The sequence below is a fragment of the Peromyscus maniculatus genome, chromosome 14 (assembly GCF_049852395.1).
Source record: "Peromyscus maniculatus bairdii isolate BWxNUB_F1_BW_parent chromosome 14, HU_Pman_BW_mat_3.1, whole genome shotgun sequence".
NCBI lineage: Eukaryota > Metazoa > Chordata > Mammalia > Rodentia > Cricetidae > Peromyscus > Peromyscus maniculatus.
The window spans coordinates 46,147,946-46,172,378 of record NC_134865.1 but is presented as its reverse complement, the minus strand read 5'-3'; the positions used below and the strand labels follow the sequence as shown (position 1 = coordinate 46,172,378).

The 24,433-nt window shown below is 44.2% G+C and overlaps 1 protein-coding gene across 1 annotated transcript; it reads right to left on the bottom strand.

Moving 5' to 3' along the window:
• Positions 1-571: 571 nt before the first annotated feature.
• Positions 572-20,027, bottom strand: Snapc1 (small nuclear RNA activating complex polypeptide 1). Its single transcript, XM_006992736.4, has 10 exons — positions 19,560-20,027; positions 15,287-15,446; positions 14,983-15,123; positions 13,888-13,992; positions 13,383-13,541; positions 11,655-11,723; positions 10,822-10,884; positions 8,296-8,446; positions 2,373-2,471; positions 572-1,028 (listed from the first exon to the last, which is right to left on the bottom strand). Exons 1-10 carry the CDS (start codon positions 19,742-19,744, stop codon positions 994-996), a joined length of 1,167 nt encoding a protein of 388 aa, XP_006992798.1. The 5' UTR covers positions 19,745-20,027; the 3' UTR covers positions 572-993.
• Between the last annotated feature and the right edge of the window lie 4,406 nt (positions 20,028-24,433).

Sequence of the window (24,433 nt, the reverse complement as noted above, 5' to 3'; positions counted from 1 at the left end):
AAACTCCAGGAATGAGAACTAAGAGCAGCACATGCATGACGCTACAGAAATTTTTTCTGGGGTTTGGGGATTTAGCTCCGTGGTAGAGCGCTTGCCCAGAGCAAGGCCCTGGGTTCGGTCCTCAGCTCTGGAAGAAAAAAAAAAAAAAGAAGAAGAAATTTTTTCTGTGATTTACAAAGGTTCTGTGTCAAAGACACATTCTAAGATTTCTATGACTGCTTCTAAAGGCTTATTAGAAAGGCAGTACATGAGCTTTATACAGCTTACTAATTAGTCTTCTGTGTAGACAAGGACACAGACGTGCATATGTATTTGTGTACAGGAGACCAACTCGAACTTGAACGCAAACACCAAAGAAGGTAACGAGTGAGGCATGGTGGTGCACTCTACAACCCCATCGGCGGGGAGGCTGAGGTGGAGTGTGGAAGGTTCGAGGCCAGCCTAGCATACACAGCAAGACGCTGTCTAGTAAATAGATAAATAGGAATACATCACCAAAGGAGTGTTAACCTCCTAAGTTATTAGTCAGGTCACTAACCATGTAATTTCATACATTAAAAGAGAAAGCAAGTGGGACAGATATTTTATTGCACTTAACCACAACACGTAGAATATTAAACAAAAACCACAGCCCAACCCATTGCTGGATGGCAGGTACGAGTCACTTATATATAAACAGTATTTTAGAAAAATGTTTTTAAAAATAGAATAGTAAACATTACAGTGGTGTGTAATCCACGAATGCACAATTCTTTCTACTACATTCTAAATGCAAACTTTATCCCCATTCACACCGACTCTTAACAGAAATATTACATTAAACTTCAGAGTAAACCTCTATTCCAACTCCTGACCTACGTCGGGCTCTCCCATTTCACAGAAATGACCCCGTTCTCAGAAGTTAGTCCTTGCTGGCCAGCCTCCTGCTCAGAACAAAATAAAACCTGTTCTTCTGTCAGAAAGCTCAGATTTAAAACTCCACCGGGCTCCTGGTCAGCGCTTTCTTCTCCTCTTGGGTGCAGTGAACTCTGAGGATACAAGGTTAGGAAGTCCATCAATTCTTTAAACAAACTGACATTTAAATGACAGATTTAAGTAACAATATACAGGTCACCTGGGTAAGTGTTTAACTAGTCTAACCCACCAATGTCCTCACGGCCAAGACCTAAGAGGGAAGCCTTGAGGGAGGTAAATAACAAAGCACACACACACACACACACACACACATACACACACACACACACACACACACACACACACACACACACACACATACACACACACACACACACACACACACACACACGTATAATATAGATTAAATTATTTACAATATTGATATATTACCATATATTATATAATATGTAATTAAATTTTAATATATATTTCAGTGACACAATGTAGCGCATTACCTTATTTCTAACTTAAAAAAAAAATCTTAGCTCCAACACATGTTACTTTCTTCCAATGAAATTGCAGTTTAGAAACTCCTACCTCGCCGGGCGGTGGTGGTGCACACCTTTAATCCCAGCACTGGGGAGGCAGAGCCAGGTGGATCTCTGTGAGTTCGAGGCCAGCCTGGTCTACAGATTGAGATCCAGGACAGGCACCAAAACTACACAGAGAAACCCTGTCTCGAAAATCCAAAAAAACAGAAACTCCTATCTCCAATGGACAGAAGGATTTCAATCTTACTGAGATGCCAGTAAGACAGGAGAGCTCCGTCACTCTAAATCCTACTTCTTAATTATTAAGTTGCTTGAAATTTCCCCAGGGGCATGCCTTCCCTATAATTACCATGAACCCAGGGCTAGCTAACTGAGAGTTATCTAGGCAGTGCAAAGAGAAGGTGCAGACTTTGACTCCATCACAATGAAACCTGGAAATATAACAACACGTATGTGCTGTGTCTTTCTGGCTCTCACAGCTAATGCGTGACTATCATGCAGATAACCATCATTAAATACAAGACACAGAAACAAGAACATCAGAAAGCTGTGATAAAAAAGAAATATTCACCATCCATGAAAAACAGAAAGGGGATGCCATGGAAGGCGGAGGATCAAGGGTTAGAAAGAAAAAGAAAACAGATTCCTAAAGAGAAGCTGCCAAGACCAAGACCAAGCAGGGCAGAGGTCTGGGAGCAGCTCCCGAGACAGTGGCAGCGAGAGATCCCTAACAGGCGTCCACATGCATGGACTGCATCACTGCTCGCTGTGGAGTGGCATGGTTACCAGTGTAACACTGCCGTGCTCCAGTGAGCCAAAGCAAGGGTCAGAGGAGCGGAGTCGCCTGTCATGGGGAGGGCTCTAACCCAGCCGCTCGCTCTGCAAGCCTAAGACCCTGCACTGATTGATGAGATGCATATCTACCTGCTTCGCTGAAGTCAGTCTCCTCCTCCTCCTCTTCGGCAATTATGGGCATACTCAGGTGTAAAGACTTCTCTTCCTTCCGTTCACTCTGCACATTACCTAGGAATGTTTAGAGATAGAGAAATGATTGTAGATAAAAACAGAATACTAATCTTAGATGTTTCAACACTGAAATTACAACATAATTATGCATTCTAGAATAAAAATCCTTTAAATGTTAATTTGCTAATTAACTTACCAAGTACCAGGCTTCCTTATGACTTCTTTCTTATCCTTAGCCTTGACTGACCCCTCTTCTCCATCTCCCTCAAAGCTTTACTTAAGTATTAAAATATGCCAGCCTGGACTACAGAGTGAGTTCCAGGAAAGGCGCAAAGCTACCTGGGGAAGAAATTTTGTTGGGAAAAAAACCCCCAAAAAAGTATTAAAAATACGCCGGGCGGTGGTGGCACACGCCTTTAGTCTCAGCACTTGGGAGACAGAGCAGGCAGATCTCAGTGAGTTTGAGACCAGCCTGGTCTACAGAGCGAGATCCAGGAAAGGCTCCAAAGCTACACAGAGAAACCCTGTGGAGGTGGGGGGGAGGGAGGAAGCATTAAAATATTTGTGTCACTGGGCACAGTGGCACACACCTATAACCTCAGCACTTGGGAGGATGTTCACTTTGAGGCCAGTCTGGGCTACAGTGAAATCCAAACTCAAATAAATAGATGATGGATAGAGGGATGGATGGATGGATGAAGGGTGGGTGGACAGATGGACAGACAGACAGACAGACAGATAAATGGAAAAACCTTTAATCCAGGCACTCAAGAAGCTGAAGCAGGAGGATTATAAGTCTGAGGACTAACTAGGCCACATAGCAAGTTCCAGGCCAACTTGAGCTACACGTTGAAACCCTGCATCTACAGAACAAAAAAGCCCTGTGCTTTGTATATAGTATATGATTCTTTCATTAGGCAAAATGGAGAGAATGAGAAGAAACTTAGTGAGAGATACCTCATTTGATCTTTATCACACAAACAGGGTGTCTAGAGGGGCTGATCATGTGTTACTTCAACTTCTTTTGGGTTTTTTTGGTTTTTTTGTTTGTTTGTTTGTTTGTTTTTTTGAGACAGAGTTTCTCTGTGTAGCTTTGCACCTTTCCTGGAACTTGCTTTGGAGACCAGGCTGGCCTCGAACTCACAGAGATCCACCTGCCTCTCCCTCCCGAGTGCTGGGATTAAAGGCGTGCGCCACCACCGCCCGGCTTTACTTCAACTTCATAGTAATTTAAAGTTGAACAGCTTCAGTCTTATTTTTGAACACAGATACCTTTTCTCTTTATTTAACTTTAAGATTTATTTTATTTTTTATGTATACAGCATTCTGTCTGCATGTACACCTGCAGACCAGTAGAGGGCACCAGACCTCATTACAGATGGTTGTGTGCCATCGTGTGGTTGCTGGAAATTGAACTCAAGACCTCTGGAAGAAGAGCCAGTGCTCTTAGCCGCTGAGCCATCTCTCCAGCCCGACACATTTTCTTTTGCTACACAAGACACATGCTCACGTACTTCTTTAGTCATATCAGCCAGTGAATTTCCATTTTCAAAAACACTGGAGTTGGGCTGGGATGTGGCTCAGTCAGTAGAGTTAACTTAGCATGGGATATAGATGTGTTCAATACCCATCACCATAACCCAGGCATGGTGGCCCACATCTACAGTCCTAGCACTAGGGAGGCGGAGGCAGAAGGACCAGAAGTTCAAGGACAGACAGACATCACAGGACTTGAACCTGGCCAGGCAGACTGAACAAGCGTTTCCCCCATATGAAATCCTCATTATTGCCACCCAGACCTCTCCAGCATTTACCCACCAGCATCTTCCACATGCTGAGACCGGGCATGCTTATCTCATCCCCCAATCAGCCTCTGTATCCATCTGCGAAACTGTCAAGACACCCTCCAGTCCCTACAACCAAGGCCATTATGTACCTCTCCTAAACCTGAGCTACCACAGCAGCCCACTGCTGTCTGTTAACTCAAACCTACCGTGTTCCTCCTGGTTTTCAAGGAAACGAGTCATGGCACTCACCTCCGCCTACCAAGTTAAACCTAGGCTGCCGACTCCACTTTTGAGGGCAGGCCGTGATCTAACACTCAACATAATTTTCCAGAATTACTAAAAGTTAACACTGTTCACATGTGAACCAAAACAGACCTCACTCTGTACACCGCAGACACTGTCCTTTTCAAGCCATCTCCTCTGTTTTTCTTAGTCTATGGACTTCCTCTAGATTTTTAAAGATTTCTTTGTTTTTATTTTATGTGCATGGGTGTTTTGCCTGCATGTAAGTTTGTGTGCCTAATGCCCAGCCCACAAAGACCAGAAGCGGGGATCGGAGCCCCTGGATCTGGAGTTACAGCCAGTTGTGTGCTACCATGTGGATGCTGGGAACTGATTCTGGGTCCCATAGAACAGCCAGTGACCCTAACCACTGAGCCATCTCCCCAGCCCCACCAGTGTTTTAAAATAAGTACAAAGCACTTCTTAAACACATGCATCATGCTTACACAGTAACAGTAAGATCTTTTTGTGACTGTGAATGTGACATTGAGGCACATGTGTGCCAGTGTACATGTGGAGGTCGGAAGACAACTGTTGAAAACTGGTCCCCTCCTACTACTGTGAGGGTCCAGGAGACTGACCTCAGGCTGTCAGGCTCTCAGCAAGCACCTTTACCTGATGAGCCATCGAGATGGTCTTGGTTTTATTGTGAAGGTAATTTGGTGGAGTAAAGGTGGTTTTAAACGATGCTGATACAGTTTTACATCCACAGTCAAAAAACACCCTCCGGCTGGGCGGTGGTGGCACACACCTTTAATTCCAGCACTCAGGAGGCAGAGCCAGGAGGATCTCTGTGAGTTCAAGGCTAGCCTGGTCTACAGAGCTAGTCCAGGACAGGTTCCAAAGCTACAGCAGTGAAACCCTGTCTCAAAAAACCAAAAAAAAAAAAAAAAAAAAAAAAAAAAACCACCCTCCGCTCGCACATATAACAAAATGATTAAATGTGTCACAAACATGATGCTTAAAGTTTCAAAATGTGTAGGAGAAAACACTGAAAAATTGTTCTCAGATAAGACTCTATGTGTAACACAAAAAAAGCATGAATCAAAGAAAAAATGATAAATTGCACTTCTTCAAAATTTCAATTCTTAAGCCAATGTGGTAACATGTGCATACAGTGCCAGCACCTGGGAGGCAGAGGCAGAACTCTGGCTTAGGAGTTTAAGGCCATCTGAGTGAGCCTGGCTGCATGAGTCCCTAACTTCACAAAAACAAAACAAAACATGACAAACAAAATTTAAACAATTGTGTTCCCTTGAGACAGAGTCTCACTATGTAGCCCTGTATGTCCTGGAAGTCATAGAGATCCACCTGCCTCTGACTCCATAGCACCAGGATTAAAGGCATGCACTACCATGTCCACTGAAATTCTTATCTTTGTAACACACTGTTATTAGAAAGAGACAGAGACAGAGATATCAAGCTACAACCTGGAAAAATATATGCAAATACAATTCTGATTACTGATAAAGATCTCCTATCCAGAATGCATAACTCTCTCAATAGTGACTACCCAATCAATTGGATCAGGAGCTGGAATTACTGGCTGCTCTTCCAGAGTCCAATCCCAGGAACCACATGAAGGATGATGTTAAAGTCTGTGTCTGCTACAAATCCATTAGGTCCCATTTCCATCTAATAGTAATTCACTGTTTCCACCATGAGCAGATACTAGATTTGTCGATAACCTTATTTATGAGAGGTTTCTCCCTTAACGGGTTAATATGAATTACACTGGCTTATTTCTTAAATTACTGGGATAGGGTCTAATTGCTCATCTTGCTTTCTTCCAATAGGTTGCTGGATTTGATCTCTTTATCTAGCAAGGAATATCCCTAGTGAAGGGAGTCGGTCTTTAGTTTTCATTTATTGCGGTAACAAGAAGCTAGAAAGTGTTCTCTCTTCTATTTTCTGAAAGAATTTGTACAGGAACATTACTCCTTTCTCAAACATCAGTAAGCTGGGTGCCGTGGCACACGACTAACCCCAGCACACAGAGCATGGAGGGAGGATGACTGAGACTTCAAGGCCTCCTTGAGCTACAGAGCAGGAGCCCGTCTCAAGAGCTGGGGACTAGAGATGTGAGGAGTGAGCACTTGCCGGGGTGCAGAGGCCAATCAGTTCCCAGGAGTGAACAAAACAAGTTCGCAGACGTCCAGCATAGCACCTGCAAGTTTAGTCCTTTAATAGACGAAAGGTTATTCGGATTTCCTGTCTTGTGTCTTATGAGAACTTTATAATAATCTGTCACTAGTTAACTTACTAGACTAATAAAACTATCACAGATTCTCTTTATGAACCTTCCAGCGCTAACTTCTGTAGCAGGGTCCCTTACTTTACTAAAACTTCTGCTCTTCATTTTTCTGTCCAGCTAATTCCAGAATACTTTTCACATTTAACATTGGCCACTCACACGGGCACCTTCTCTGATAACGTACAACTTCATGTTCCCGATCACACCACCTAGCTCTGCAAGGGCAATGACAGATAAAATGTTCTTCTAACGTATCCTTGCTAATGTTAGGCTCTCTGTCTGTCTGTCTGTCTGTCTGTCTGTAAAAAAACGAAAGGGATCTCCATTTCTTTTCTCCAGGATAGGGTGAACACGGCTCCGTCTGTGGTGACCGACCCATCACCTACACAGAGGTGTGTTTCCACTGGAGTGTGTTCACTTGTCCCCACTGTCTGCGGCTCTCACGTGAGACTGTAAGCTTCACAGCCGGTGTGTACGGCTCTCTGAACTTCACAGGACATGGATGATCCCAATCTGGAGAATTTTTTAAATCAAGGATTGACATTGGATATTATCAAATATCTTCCCTGATAATTATTATAATATATATCTTCCCCTTTAGCCTAATATAAGACAAATTATATTAATAGATTCCAATTAACTGCATCATGATTGCATCTTAGAACAACTGGATTCAGGAAGGGCTTTTGGTTTGGGGACCTGTTTTGTATTTTAGGATTTATTTTACAAGCTCGAGTTTGTCGTAACAGTAGTCTTCACTGCGCCTGTCAGTTTCGGAGGAGCAAGCTTTCTTTCAAAAGCTTTCATGTCTTGGCTACCCTTAGCAGCCTGGGCTTCTCCCTCCGAATTCTTACTGCACGCTAAGCAACTATCACAGCACAGAACCGTATCCAACAGACACTGGAGCTATTGACTCTCCTGCACTGCCTCGACACAGGAGAAACAAAATGTGTTCACAGGCTGTAAATGACTTTCACAAACTCCTGCCTGAGGTAGCCAGGAGTGTGTCTGGTACAATTATGAAGTATTTGTAATGTGTCTATTATGCTTTCTGCCATTAACACATCCCAACCTTAGCTGTGCTGAGTATACAGCATTTATTTGATTTTTTAAAAATCAAATCGCTCAAATCGATGGTCATTTAAGCATCAAAAAAAAAAAAAAAAAGGTCATTTTGCAGATACTCTTTTTACAAAGGAAAAACAGGGATAGCTTAATGAATTTAACTGAAGGAGATAAAGTTTATGAACTGCATTACTTATTGACTTTTCTAGATGTAATTTAATTCACACATCATTACTAATAGAGTTACACTGAGTAATAAGTTTGATATAATCTCTAGGGTCTCTTTCAGGAACAAGAGTCCAAGAAGCTATGAAATGGGTTCATTTTTAATATTAAATCCACAATGTTCCCACACAAATCTTTTTTTTTTTTTTTTTTCTGAGACAGGATCTTATTACAGATGTCTCCCCACCACACCCAGCTCTAACCCATCCTAGAAGTAAGGACCTACTCAGCCTTGCCCGGCCTTAGCAAAGCTGTTAATGCGAAGTACCTCTGCCTCTGGAAGCCCTCTTCCTTCCTGCCGGTTCTGCTGTCTCTCTGGTTCTTTTCTTCTTAGCTGCTTTGCCTGGCCCTTGTCCAGACCCAGAATCAGAGTCAGAGGAGTCAAGCTTGGCTTGGCGATGCCTCCTGGACTTGGACGCCTTATTAAGAGAAATGCAGTTACTCGCGATGAATAACAATGAACCCAAGGACAGACCACAAAGGTGAGGGAGGCAGAAACAGGTGTCATCACGTCCTTTACCATGACCAGGCTTGTGCTACACACTTTGTACGGAGACACAGACTTTCACCTTTGTAACCAATCCCTGCAGCCGCGTCACCGACAGCTCACCCTGGGCTAGGATGCAGTTGCTCTTCTCTAGAACGGCTAGCCAATGAAGCTGAGAAGAGTCAGGTCTCAGAGTAAGGTACCTCCCACTGTGTGCCCAGCTCCGGGTATGTGGCCCAGACTGGTCGGGATAGGTTTCCCAAACCCACCACACTGTGACGTGTTCACTGTGTTGTAGAACGGTAACTACCAGAAAGGAAGCACCAGCTTCGAACCCAAAGCCAGGAGCACGAACGCCACGGAAAAGAAAGGCAGGAGAAGTGAGGAAGGAAGTTCCGGTCCTAACGGTCTCTAAGACCAGCAAGCCCAGGGTTTCCTTGTTGTTGTTTTGAGGCAGGGTCCCTCTACATAGCTCTGGCTATATAAACTATATCAACCAGCCTGGCCTTGAACTCACAGAGATACGCCTTATTAGTGAGTCTTCAAAAGCTATTATATAAGACACCAGGTGCACCTCAAGAGGGAAAAAAACTACAGTTGTGCAATAATGCACTTGGAACAACTTTGTGGGGTATGATGTAATTGATTTTCACACTTATCTGAGGTCTTAAGATATACATTAGACATCATCTGACAACAAATCCTCTCCATACATAAAGGGAATTCGGGTTAAAAAGAACTGAATGTAATCCATTTGTCTTCCTTGGTGTGTTTTCAATGTCTTATACTCACTTTACTGTGATGGTGTGTAGCAACTGTATAACACCTAACCAATAGGAGTCATCCTAAACATTATTACTTTCTATTCCTACAGTTAGGAAATGAGTCTGCTTTCCCATGAAATAGTCACACACACACACACACACACACACACACACACACACACACACACACTCTCTCTCTCCAAGAAAAACATAGAATTAAGAATGAATTTATCAGTACTTACTTCCTCCTCCAACTTGAGTAAAATAATGAAATAAAAACGCAGAAAACCACAGAACAGACACATGGAGGAAACAACCCGATTACAGCCGAGTAAAGCGACAGCTGACTTCACAAGGAAGGGTAGAAATGAAACGGCCGCCCAGGAGAACTATGACAAAACCGCCCACCCCGCCCGCGAGGACTGCACCCAAACCACAGGGAGCCGGTGAACACCTACATGGGGAACCCTGTCCTGCCCCCCAGCCCCAAAGCTGAGCAACGGACCACCCCCCTAGGATGGCAGGAGCCCGTTCTCCGGGAAGACAAACCAGAGAGAGATTTAGGATTTTAATAATTAATAAACAAGTAGATGGAGGCACGGAAGCAAAGATGGCGGTGGAGGGGACAGCAGAAGGCGGCCCGAGCGTGGACTCTGGGCCTCCCGACTGACCCAGAGGATGCTCCGGAAACACCGGCAGCTGGGCTGGCTTCCCACCCTCTTCTCACGGGAATGGGAATGGAAGCTTCCTCTTTAGTAAAAATGAATAGACCCAAGAAAAAGAAATGAAGGCTTTAACATTTAAAATCTGCATTATCTGTTAGTCACTCCACATAAAGAGACATCTGAGGAGCTCTGATCTTCTGGAACAAAGCCAAGAGAATGAAAAACAGAGACCAAAATAAACAGAAAAACGGATTCAAAGGAAATGGGAAGAAACATCAAAAACTGTGATTAAATTAATATCCTTAATGACAGACATTCTCAGTAAAGAAAAAAAAAATCAGCACACATACTAAAAAAAACAAACAACAAAAAAAAACAACAAAAACAATGGCCAAGAAGCTAACATTTAAGAAACACCCTAATAGAAACAGACTGAAAATAGCAAAGAAAAAACAAGATGGGTAAAGAAAAAAATATATACAATAAAAAATAATAACTAAAAAAAAAAATTCTTCCGGCACAGAGGTCCCAGACTGAAACAATGGCCACCTGAATGCCAACAATCAATAAAAACCCACGTTACAGTCCTGAACTCCAGGGACAAAGAGCACACTCCATTCCTCCTAGACCCGCGTCCAGAAGGCGGAAGAGGATGGAGAACACGGCTTCAACACTCTAGGCCAAGAGCAAAAGGAAGAGCCAGAGGAGAAGCCACACAGTGCCTCTTCTCCAGGTCAGGCGCATGGGGCACCAGGCAATGGGCAGGCGCTGCTGGGTGACTGACTCTTCAACTGTGTGTGTGGATAACGTGGATGAACACTAACCTGCCATTTAGGAGAGAGCGGACGGTACGCTGGCTTACTAAACACGGAACTTACCTGAGCAACAGCTGAAAAGGCTTTTGCTTTTATTTTTGCTAAAGACTCGGCTCTTTCACATCTCTGGAAGGAAAACAAACAAGGAAAACCAAGTTCAAATATAACATTAGGGAAATTACGAAAATCCGAGGACCTACAGTCAGGATTAAGACCTGAGACAAAGGTCAAATAAAAGAAACCAAGAAGTTTAGACACGCATGATACAAAAATCACACATGACACCTCTGCCTGCTGGCACAGCAAGCGGCATTAATGCCATCCTCACAGCTGTGGGCCATCTCCGTCCAGATTCATGAAGGGGGTAGGGACAAAGCCTTGGGGATTAGCAGAGCTCTTGACTGCCATTCCCTCATCTGCCTGTGCCTAAAGATGGCTCCACAAGACAGATGAAACACTGAACGTGAGAAGATGCGGAGAGCATCTAAGCGTCACGGGGTTGAAAGGCTGACAAGCAAGAAGCTATCACACAAGCCTTACCCTGCCCCTGAGAATTAAAAAGAGCACTTTCCATCACCCCGCCCCATCTGCTCAAAACTGCTACCACCTCACTCCCGCCCTGCACTCGGAATGCCCTGCTCAGCTCAGGTGAAGAACAGACCTCACTCCCGCCCTGTACTCGGAATGCCCTGCTCAGTTCAGGTGAAGAACAGACCTGAGTCCTGCCCTGCACTCAGAATGCCCTGCTCAGCTCAGGTAAAGAACAGACTGGCTACCATGGAACACAGAGCGGAATTTCCCCATGTTTACGTAATACGAGTCAAGGGTCCTAACACTTACAAAGCAGAACCAGTCATGCATAAAAGGGAAAGATGCTGCCTTTTAAGAGTGCTGACCTCTGGTTCCTGGGAAGTGCCTTCGCTATCTTCTTCTCCTTCTTTAAGTTTTGGTTTTAAGGACGGATTCTGAAAGAACAAAAATGTTACTTGTGAATGTTAATGTATACACATCTATAATTCCATTGATTTCAGACAATTATTGGATTACAGTTTTAACAGTTACTTTTAACTACTGAAAAAATCAGAAGGCCGCTTCATATTACTGCAGCATGGGTCACCATCTGTCTTACTGTTGTGACCATGGCCAAAGGCAACTTGGGGAGGAAAGGGTTTATTTCACCTTACAGCTTACAGGCCATCATGGAAGGTCAGAGCAAGAACTCAGGAGGCACCCAGAGACAGAACTGAAGCAGAAGCCATGGAGGAACTCTGCTTACTGGCTTGTTCCCCACAACAGCCCAGACTTCTTTATACCACCCAGGACCACCTGCCAGGGGCAGCACCACCCACACCAGTCAGTTATCAAAAAACGTCCCAGAGACTTGCCTACAGGCCAGTCTAATAGAAGCATTGACATCATTGATGCTCTCTCTCTCTCTTTTTCAGATGACTCTAACCTCTGTCAAGCTAACAGAAAACTAACCAGCACAGTGTCTAACATTAAGATCACCAAGTTCGCCGGGCGGTGGTGGCGCACGCCTTTAGTCCCAGCACTGGGGAGGCAGAGACAGGAGGATCTCTGTGAGTTCGAGGCCAGCCTGGTCTACAGAGCGAGTTCCAAGACAGGCTCCAAAGCTACAGAAAAACCCTGTCTCAAAAAACCAAAAAACCAAACCAAAACAAAACAAAACAAAAAAAAAGATCACGAAGTTCCCCGCCAGAGCGATGGCTTAGTGGGAAAAGACATTGGTTGTCAAGTCTGATGACCTGTGTTCAGTCCCTGGAACCCATGTGCAAGAAGGAGAAAACCAACTCCCACTTGCTGTCCTCCAACTTCCACAAGCACTCAATGTGCATGCACACACACACACACACACACACACACACACACATACACACACACACACACACACACACACACACACACACAAGTAAGTGTAAAAACATTTTTAAAGAACCACAAAGTTTCAAAATAGTTCTAGCCTGGCCTACACAGTAAGTTCCAGGACTAAATAGAACTTCTTCCCTCAAAAAACAAAAAAAAAAAAAAAAAAAGTGTGCATGCGTGCATGTGTAAAAATAAATAAAAAAAGAAAGCTAAACTGAAAAATCAATGGCTCAGCCACACCAGAGACAATGCTGAAGACAGAGAGAAGAGCCTCCACTGGGGTGCAGTATCCCCCTAATACGCAGCCAGTAGACGCAGGGGAACCAGACTCTATGGTTTATAAGAGCATGTAGAAAAAAAAAAAAAAAAAAGAGCATGTAGTTTTCCAAAATTTTATATGCAGTCCACTAATATTTACATGTTGGAAATAAATTCAAAATGTTACAACAATGTTGGAATTAATATTGCACCAAACAAAATAAATCTATATGCTGGGTTCGGTCTAAAAACAGTTCAACAAAACAAGATTTACTCTCCCCCCCCCACCCCCATTTGTAACCCTGAATAATGTCACATCACATGCTTACTAAGTGACAGAGCCCTGACTGGAAGGGTAAAGCGCTCTAAATCTTCCCTCAGGCAATGCAGCCACTATGCCAGGCTGCCTCTCCAAGGTACTGCCCACATTTAATCACTGCACACAATGCAGGGGTCGGGCAGGAACAGCAAGGAATTACCTTCCGGTCTGTGTGCCACTGCTGATGCTCCAAAACTATGTTCTTAATGTTGTCAAAGAAATCATCCTTTACCAGGCTGAGGGCTCTGTCTGGCATGCACTTATCAGCTGAAATAGCATGCTTCATATTTTGATAATGATCGTGAACATTCAGCATTTCCTGAAAGAGAAAAGAGGAGCCCTTTATTTCCTGTATGTATATTGGGTTGAGACAGATATACGTTTTGTTTTATCTTAAGAGACACAGTCTTGCTATATAGCCCAGGCTAGTGTTGTAATTGTAGGCACGTACCACCACACTTGGTCCTTTATTTCCATCTTTGATGACAATATTAAAGGCAAACTATTTCAAAATATAATTGCTTTCCAAAGTGACTATGAGTTGACAAGATCTGTGCTAACATCACTACAGAAACTGTCAATATCCAGTAATGAAGTTATCACCTCAGCACACAACTGTCAATAGACCCACTTTCCCCAGCTTCAACAGTGTGAGCACAACGCACCTCTAACACATCGGAAGTGATAAGTTTCATTACACGGTCATTTGGGTCCTTAAACTTCTGGGTCACTTCAGTCTGTTGAATTTTCTTCTTCATTCTGCAGGAAAGCTAAACACAAAGAATGTCTTTTAAAACGAACATCCTGGGAGGCTGGGGAGATGGCTCCGTGAGCAAAGGCACTTGCTGAGCAAGCCTGGTCACCTGAGTAGATCCCAGGACTCCCCCCCAAGGCTGAAGGACAGAACCAACACCACAGAGCTGTCCTGTTTATTACCTACAGACAGGCACAGTGGCATGTGCGCCATGGAACACGTACCACCTACTACACCATGTTCACACATGCACAACGATAAAGCTTTTCAAAAATGAACATCTTTTAAAGGATATTTTCCAGTGCTTGAACATAAGCTAGGCGTAAATTCACACGAGCAGAAGAACAGCCCTACAAGTACACTGATTAGCTATCCATTTGCAGAGCCTATTAGGTATTTCTAAGTATCAGACGCCACACCGAATGCTACAGCCCGCCCAGCTTTGAAAAGTCACGTGACTTGCCAGGAGAATGCCTGCTCTTCCAATCTAGTGTCTCAATTGTTACAAAACCGGAAAAACAGTGGATTATTTTAGAAATTTCCAGTTTTTACCGACTGAGGTTTAAATTCCTGGGTCAAGCCCTCTTGACACTCCAGTGTAGAAAGGCACACTTGACATGTTTCTACACAAATGGAGAGAGACAAGAGAGGCAGCTCAGTGGCTGATAAAGTCCGAGCATGTGTGTGGCTTGGGACTGAACCTCAGCTCTGGAGAGAGAGAACACAGATAGACACCAGATCTCTTCCCACTCCCAACAATTCCTGTGTGGCATCCACAAATACCCTGACTCAAGAGCAGAGGCTCTATTCTGTCTGCAGAGAAAACAAAACAATCAGAAAACATGTTTCACATTTTAAGAAGGGCTACAGTTTTGACCACCACTAAAAGACTTCACATTTCCAGGAGAACGAAGCAGGCCATGGACAACGAAATGTAGCAGCTTGTTTTGAAAATGCGTGGGGTTGTTTGGTTTTGTTTGTTTGGTTCTGTTTTGAGGAAACCCACCAGCTTGGGCATCGCTGTGAAGTAAAAGGCTCTGTCTAGCCGGAGCTTCCTGAAAACAAAGGCTGCGTCGAAATGCTGCGCGTTGACCAATTCCCGCTGAAACCTGATCACTTCATCCCAGTCCTTCAGGGCAACTCGGATCTACAGCCAGGAAGAGAAAACAAGCCACTGTGTGAAACGGACTTGATCCTTGTTCATGACCGGAAATGCAAACACTGGTATTTCCACCTAAGTCCTTTATTATTTTGAAAATACAGTGCCTAGTTCATGTTTCTACTGGGGGAAACTAATTCACCAACCTTACCTTTTGTTTTGGCTGGCACAGCTGCGTGTTATACAACCCGTACAGTAGGTACAGAGCGCCAACTCTGATCTGGAAGGTGTATGGAGGCAAAAAATAGCGCCAGGCCAGAGCTAAGGCCTCTTTTGTAAACATGTTCTTTTTTAAGTTCCTCATTTTGCCACTGTAAAACAAAAAGGAAATATGCCCACTGTTACATAAACATGAACAAAAGTTAACTGCTGGGAACTAGACGGACAACCCACCCCTGACCCTCTTGTGATTCAAGTCTGCTGGCACATTCCACACCTAGATTCATCCTCCAAGTTTGTCTCTCTCCCATCCCCTCCTGCCTAGCTATTGGCCTCTCGGCTTTTTATTAACACCAATCACAGCAACACATCTTCACACAGTGTACAAATATTCCAAAACAGAAGGCTTACGTGTTAAGAGAAACAACCCAACATAACCCATCCTCCCATTCACCAGAACAGAAAAGACACTGTGACGTTCCTCTTAAAAATGAAGAAAACAAGTGGGGCCGTGGTGTCGCACGCCTTTAATCCCAGCACTTGGGAGGCAGAGCCAAGCGAATCTCTGTGAGTTCGAGGCCAGCCTGGTCTACAGAGCGAGATCCAGAACAGAGAATCCCTGTCTCAAAAAGACAAAAATAAAAAAAAAATGAAAAAAACAATCAACACATTATGTTAGTATTCTATGATAGACCTTAAGTTGGTAGATTAAAAATGTTCTCCATTTTTAAAAAGCTAGACCCAGTAGCACAGTCCTGAAATCCCAGAGATTGGAAAATGGAAGCAGAAGGATCAAAAGGTTTGAGGTCATCCTTGACTACATACTGAGGTCACGGCCAGTCTGGGCTACAAGAGACCTAGTGTCAAACAAAACAAGAGGCTGGTGGCCCGGGCTGTAATTCCAGCACTCAGAAGACAAGAGGTCGGACGGCCATCGATGCGAGGCCATAGCCAGATCCCATTTTTGAAAAAACAAAGTCATCTTTAAATATCAACTCAGCTAAAATGCCCTAAAACACATGCAAGCAACTGGCATTCACATAACTATAAATATATTGCATTTGTCACTTAATAACAGCAAACTAAAAAATGATAACGACCTACCCCTTTGCTGGTGTAATCTATTACATCTCACTACAAGTGGGGGAGGAGACCACTTTGACTCTCAAACAATAAATATAAGTACAGGAAAAGAACATGAAATATTCATTTCAAATATACAGTATTGAGACCAAAATAACTCCTAAAGAAAATCCAGCCAGGTGTTGTGGCACATTCCTTTAATCCCAGCACTCAGGAGGCAGAGGCAGGTGGATCTCTGTTTGAGGCTAGCCTAGTCTACATAGAGTTCCAGAATAGTCAGAGCTGCAGAGAAAGACGCTGTCTCCAAAAAAAAAAAGGAAAAGAAAATCAAGTCCACCACTCCTCTAGTAACCTAGAAAAACTCCCTTAGTATGTCACCCCCTCCCTGTATGGATTTTACAAACAGAAAAGACAAGAAAATAGAAAACAGGGCTGGAGAGATGGCTCAGAGGTAAAGAGCACTTGCTGCTCATCCAAAGGTCCTGAGTTCAATTCCCAGCAACCACATGGTGGTTCACAACTGTCTATAATGAGATCTGGTGCCCTCTTCTGGCCTGCAGGAATATATGCGGACAGAATACTATATATATATATAATAAATAAATCTTAAGAAAGAAAGAAAGAAAGAAAGAAAGAAAGAAAGAAAGAAAGAAAGAAAGAAAGAAAGAAAGAAAGAAAGAAAGAAAGAAAGAAAGAAAGAAAGAAGAAAACAGGGTGGGCAAGGTGGTGCACACTTATTTTATTTTTTGGCTTTTTCAGGTAGGGTTTCTGTGTTGCCCTGGCTGTCCTGGAACTTACTTTGTAGATCAAGCTGGCCTTGGACTCACAGAGATCTGCCTGCTTCTACCTTCCAAATTAATCTCTCTGGGATTAAAGGCGTGTGCCACCACTGCAAGGCTTAAATAATTGGGGTCCATGAGCACCCTCATTCATGTGGCCTGTTGTCATTTTTCTTTAAAGATTTACTTATTTTTATGTGCACTGATGTTTTGCCTACACGGATGTCAGTGTGAGGGTGTTGGATCCCGTGAAACTGGAGTTATAGACAGCTGTAAGCTGCCATGTGCTAGGAATTGAACTTGGGTCCTCTAGGAAGAGCAGCCTGTGCTCTAACTGCTGAGCCATCTCTCCAGCCTAGTTGTGCACACCTTTAGTCCCATTAGAGGCCAGCCTCATCTACACAGTACATTCCAGGCCAGCCAGGACTACACAATAATAATAATATTGTCTATAATAATAATAATAATATTAAATTAAAAAGGAACAGGATAACATAGATTTAGTTTTTTTTTTTTTTTTTTTTTTTTTGGCTTTTCGAGACAGGGTTTCTCTGTGTAGCTTTGCGCCTTTCCTGGAGCTCACTTGGTAGTCCAGGCTGGCCTCGAACTCACAGAGATCCACCTGGCTCTGCCTCCCGAGTGCTGGGATTAAAGGCGTGCGCCACCAACGCCCGGCAGATTTAGATATTTTTAAAATGAGGTCTCACTTTACAGCCCAGGCGGACCTCAAACTTGCAATCTTCCTGATCACTCTAATTATAAGCCTATGTCACCACACTTGGTGAAATTAACTTCCTTAAAGCTTAGAGCTTCAATTTTCTAGCCAGATGGTGGTGGTGCACATCTTTAATCCCAACACTTGGGACACAGAGGCAGGCAGATCCCTGTGAGTTCAAGGCCAGCCTGGTCTACAGAGCAAGTTCCAGGACAGCTAAGGCCATACAGAGAAACCCTGTCTGGAGAAACTTAAAAATAAATAAAAGCTTCAATTTTCTAACCTCTAAAATATAGACATTATTGCTGCTTTTCGGAGTTCTATGATAAGCATATTAAACAGTGAATGCGTTACAGTTAGCTATGTAAAAGATTAGATGTACAATAAATAGTCTTTGTTGTTTGGTTTTTTGAGGCAGTATCTCCTGTAGCCTGGCTGGTCTGGAATTCTTTATGTAGTTAAGGACGACCTTGAACTCCTGATTCTCTTGCCTCCACCTCCCCCAATTCTGGGCTTAGAGGGATGCAGCACCATGACCAGCTAATATGTTCATCCTTCATCCCTGTAATTTACAAACTACATAATAATTAGTTTACATCAACAGAGTTGGTTTTTATTTTTTCTCTTTTACTCAGCAAAAGCTCTAATAAAGTTCCATTCAATCATTCAGCCCTTTCAATCACCTATATGCTACACTAATTAATACAAACGCCACGTTCAAACCTGGGCCTGGTGGTGAATGCCTGTAACCCCAGCCCTTGGAAGGAAGAGGAAGGCAGATCTCAAGGCCAGTCTGGTCTTGTTGGCAAATCAGGCCAGCCATGGCTACACAATGAAACTATGTCTCAAAAACAAAAAGAGGAAGAAATACCACATGTATTGAGTCACCATTCCAGAGTTCAGTCTAAGGGGGAAATTTAAAAAAGCAGGAATAACGCTGAACATTAATTTCGAACATGGAACACACCAAATATATCGGTTCATTTAATCCTCACATTACTGTGAAGTATACTATCTGCCTCTATTTCACAGACAAAGTAGCTTGCCCCAAACCTCGGTGGGGGAGGGTTGGGGAGCTGAATTCAAATTCTAATACTCGGGACCCATCCCAGTGCTCTTCACCATTATCCAATAAGGCATCTTCAACTATGCAATATGAGGTGAGATATGCACGTGGTGCTGGGGGTAGAGAGAACACGAACCTCTCACTTAGTCCAGAAGGGCAAAAGACTTCCCAAAGAACTGTCATTTGGGTTTAAATATGACTGAAGAAGTGGACAAACCAAAAGAGGGAGGAAACTCCCAGGCTAGGAAGTGCCCGTGGAGGACCAAAGTTAAGCTGGGACAAGAAAGTGAGACACTGGGAATGACTCTGGGGACAGAGGCAAAGGCGGCCACCGGGCTGAATTTGGGCTTCATCCACCTAAAGGCGCTAAACAGAGGCTCAAATCTGCACTTCCAACTTTGGTTGTTGCATGCTAAAAGAATTCATTCGTGGAGGACCCTGTCTCGGTGTGGTTTGCTTTGTTTCTAACCGTGGATTCATTCGGGGCGAACAAGACTGGCAGAGGTCGAAAGGCAGACGTCTGGGTGCGGATGGAGGCGGTGGAGGGGCGAGCCAGGGGGATCGCCCAGGCGGAGGCCGGGGACTCGGGCCGCATTCCCGCAGGGCAGCGTGGCACACCCACCAGAAGATGGTCGCGAACTTCATGCTGCGCCAGAGCTCCGCGAAGTCCTCGAAGCGCACGCTGTCCAACTCTTGGAAGCGGCTGAGCAGCGTCTCGCAGTCGGTCTGCAAGCCCGGCGGGGCCCCCACGCCTGCAAGAGTTCCCGCGCCCACGGGACGGGTGCCGGCACCCGCAGGGGTCCCCATGCTCCCTCCGGACTGCCAAGCGGCGGCTGTCAGGAACCGGGTCCCGAGGCCCCGCCCCAGTGGCGTCACGCACGCGCGCTCCGTGACGTATGATCCGCGACCTCGGCCCCGCCTCCATCCGGGCCTTCCCTATCACCTTACCGCGCGTGCGTGAGTCCCCGTCGCTCTTTGTTGACATCGGCCTCGACGTGTGAGCTGGGGATCTGCTTTTTTAAAATTTCAACCAAGGAGCCGGGCGGTGGTGGCGCACGCCTTTCATTTCAGCACTCCCGAGACAGAGGCAGGAGGATTCCTGTGATTTACAGGCCGGCCGGGTGTCTGTAGCGAGTTCCAGGACTACCTAAAAAGACCCCGTCTCAAAATACATTTATTTAATGTTAAACAACGTGCCCGCTAGCTCAATCGGAGAACATGAAGACTTTTGATTTCAACGAGCAGTGAGCCCCTAAAAAGACCTGAGGTCTTCATCGCCACCTGGCTTTTATAATGTGGCCTTACCCTGGCTGCCTGTCTTCTTTACAGTGACCCTACAATGACCAGACAACCACCCCAACCTCCCTTCACGTGGGAAGAGGATCCAAAGAGAACTTATTAGGAAAGGATCACCTGTTTTTTTTTTGTTTGTTTGTTTTTGTTTGGTTGGTTGTTTTTGGTTTTTTTTGGTTTTTTTTGTTTTTTTTTTTTTTGGTTTTTTTCGGGACAGGGTTTCTCTGTGTAGCTTTGAGCCTTTCCTGGAACTCGCTCGAACTGGCCAGGCTGGCCTCGAACTCACAGAGATCCACCTGCCTCTGCCTCCTGAGTGCTGGGATTAAAGGTGTGCGCCACCACCGCCCGGCCACCTGGTTCTTCTTGATCACCAAGTTACCCTCCAGTATATACTTGCTTAATTGGCTGTTTAATGTGTGGCTTCCGTAGTAATCTGCAGCCTCTCCCGGAAACAGTTGCTGTTTCTTACCCTTGTTACACAGTACTTACTAGAGAGCGCCTACTTGACACACCGCTCTTTAGCTGAATTGACTGTCTGGACGTTAGGCTTCTTACCTTCTCCCCGGAGCTTATTATGGTTTAGCATTCTGTATTCGAAACTGTATTTCTATTTGGAAGTCATACTGATATTTAGAAAAGTAATTCCGGGATGTGCATGCATGGGTACATTTCTTTTATTGTTTCTGTGGAGTGTGTGTGTGTTCATGAACACACCTGCACGCCCCTGTGGCGGCCAGAGGTTGAAGCCAGTGTGTATACATATATTTTAGTTGTAGTTGACTGAATTTTATGAAAGTGGAATTGCAATCTACAATTCATTTTCTTCAAGTTATCTTTAAACTTAGCATTTCAAAATGTATTCATGCTATTACTTATAGTTCCTCATTTTCTCTGCTGCCTAATACTTTGTTGAATTAATACACAAATTGTCCACTCTTCCCTCTTGAAATTTATTTATAGTCCAGATTTTGCTATGATAAACAATACAACTACAATCACTTTCATACATGTCTCCATCTATTTTGTGGGGATAAAATACTGAAGACCCAATCCAATTTGAATTTTCAGGTCAACTTTAAAGCATACTCATGTATCATAAATACAGTCTCAGCTGGGCGTGGTGTCGAAAGCCCTTAATCCCAGCACTCGGGAGGCAGAAGCAGGCAGATCTCTGTGAGTTTGAGGCCAGCCTGGGCTACAGAGTTAGTTCCAGGATAGGCGCCAACGCTACATAGAGAAACCCTATCTCCAAAGACAAAACAAACAAAAAAAAACAAAACAACAACAACAAAAAAAAACAGTTTCACCTTGGAGTATATTAGTCAACTTTTATATCATGTGACAAAAATATCTGAGATAATAAAAAAGATAAAATATTTATTTGGGCCCATAGGTGGGAGGTTTCAGTTGCTTGTTAGTTGGTCCTATTGCCTTGGAAGGACTCAGCTGATGAGACTCTTAGGGGGGTTTTGTTTTGTTTGTTTTTCTTTTTCTTTTTTGTTTGTTTTTGAGACAGGGTTTCTTTGTGTTGTTTTGGTGCCTTTCCTGGAACTCATTCAGTAGCCCAGGCTGGCCTCGAACTCACAGAGATCTGCCTGCCTCTGCCTGGAGATTAAAGGCGTGCACCACCACTTTTTCTTTTGACATTATTAGGGATGTGTGGGCCATGATATGTATGTGGAGACTAGAGAACAATTTCATGCAGTCAGTTTTCTCCTTTCATACATGACTTCTGGGACTCTTCACTCAAGTCTTGGGTTTTTCTACTACAAGAGTTTGACTAAGTTTGACTGGATCTTGCTGGTCCAGGTTTCTTTTCCTTTTTTTTTCTTTTCTTTAATTAGTATTATTTATTCATTCACATATTCATGCATTTATCCATTTCAAGAGAGATAGAACTTGTAATCTTCCTGCCTCAGCCTCCCTCATCCCAGGATTGCATGTATTCACTACCATGCCTGGCAAATTTTAGCTTTAATTGACAATAGTTCTATATATTCTGGGGTATAATGTGATATTTTGATATTTGTATATACTGTGGGAAGATCAAACTTGGTTAACTTACCACCTCCTTACTTTAAAACATTCTTTGTGGGTTTTGTTGTTGTTGTTTTGCGTTTTTCATATACCCCTGATTTTGGTTGCCCCTCTCCTCTCTTCATCTTCCTGCCCACATTCCCACTTTAACCTTTCCACCCTCCTATATTCTCTCCTTTTAAATTCATTATCTCAGGCATGTTGTTTCCAAAATATGCTTACCAATGCAAGCAGGTTCTAGTAAGGGCCTACACTGTGTGCATCATATCATGATGGAAATTGGTCTGCCTGTGTGTGTACCCAGGATGTTTTTTTTGTTTGTTTTTGTTTTTGTTTTGTTTTGGGGGGGGGGCCTTAAAAGCTCACCCTGAGAAAGGCTGTGAACACCCGGTGTAGTTGTTGACCAGTTAATAAAGACTTTTCTATTGGCTTGAGCCTGTGTCTGAGTGGTCTTCTCTGGTGGATACCTCACAACAACAACACACAATGTTCTGAATCTCTTATTTCACTGCTAGCCAGCCTTTCTCAGCCTTTCCTCACTGAGACAAAACATTTGACATAATGTGTTACCAATCAGCTGGCTTGGGTCCTTTTGAGTGGAAATCATGAGTAGGATTTGGCACAAGCTGACTAGGCTTGGAGGATTCCCCAGGCCCTTGAATACCAGAGGTTTATGGACTGGTCCAGGAGTTTCAGAAACTTGTCTCTATAACTCCTGAGGACACTGGGTTCCAGGACTGAAGTTGGCTCAGTGGTTATTATGGCTCTGAGCCTCGGAAGCCAGAGATGTCTAGTTCCAGGTCCTTAGAGGGTTATTTATTGCTGTGGGCCTTGCTTCAGTGACCTGGCTCACCAATGCTAACATACTCCCCACTTCCTGCAGCCATTCACATCAGCAACACTCGGTGCCAGTTAAGCCTGCCCCCATTGTGTCTTGGGAGTTGACACTCTCTGTCCCTAACAATGGTTGCTGTTACAACTGTCAGTCCTGGGCATTGGAGCCCTGATCCCCAACAGTAGATCCTTGCAGCTCTTTGAGGCTGGGTCTTCCACTCTTAAGGTTCAGAAGGTCTCTAGATCTCTTGCAGTGACCAAGGCCTGTAGTCTTTCACCTTTGCTCTTCATAACCTTTCACCTTCTATGGTCTTGGCCACCTTCTCTCACTATTTCAGCGGCTTCTTCTGCTCACCACAGGTTCTTCCCCCTGATTGTTCTCTGGGTCAATTTAGTCTCCATTTAATGCGGCTGCTGTTGTCACTGCTGCTGTCACCACAGTGACACACCACAGGGCCTCAGGCTGCAACTATTGGGAGCAACACAGAGGAGCAGACCTCCTCACTGAACCAAAGAGTAGAGAGGGAGAGCGAGGGAGACAGAATGAGATGGCTCTGCAGGTAAAGATGCTTACCAACAAGCCCGAACACTTTAGGCCACGCCTGGCCACCTGAGTTCAATCCCCAGCACCCAGTTGGAGGAAGGAGAGAACGGACCCTTAAAAATTGTCCTCTGACCTTCACATATTTACTGTTACATGTGCGTATCTGCATACACACAAAAGATATAAATAAATGTAGCCTATCTATAGAGCCAGACGAGTGTGGGTGGAATGTGAAAGGGCAGGGCTCTAACTTGCATCAATAGCAGCAAAGCTTTCAGTTCCACCAATCACAGCCTTGTTTAAATATCAATCCGTTGTCTTACATAGGAGCCTGTGAGAAAAGGCACCTCCAGCTAAAACTGATGACCTGAGTTCAATCCCTAGAACCTACATGATGGGAGAAGAAAACCAACTTTCCTAAGTGTCCTCTGACATCTGTGAGGGACCAACCACCGCTGCACCACAGCCAGGCTTCTCCTGGCCCAGCCTCCACTCAAACTCCAAACTCCTTTTAGTTTCAGTTTTGGTCTCTGTACCCTGTTAGGTTTCAGTTTCTGTACCCTGTTAAAGCAGGAAGAGGAGCCCCAGCCAATCAGGTTCAGGATGACCTCATTTCCCCCATACACACAAGGGGGGTGTTGTAGTCATTTTGTTGTCTGGCTGGCAGACCTCTGCATGCTGGAATAAACAATGTTCTGGCTGATTCCATAGTGTGAGTGGTGGTCTATGTTTTGTGGGGTGTTCTGCAGACCCTAACAATCTGCATATACACCATGGCAAATGCGCAG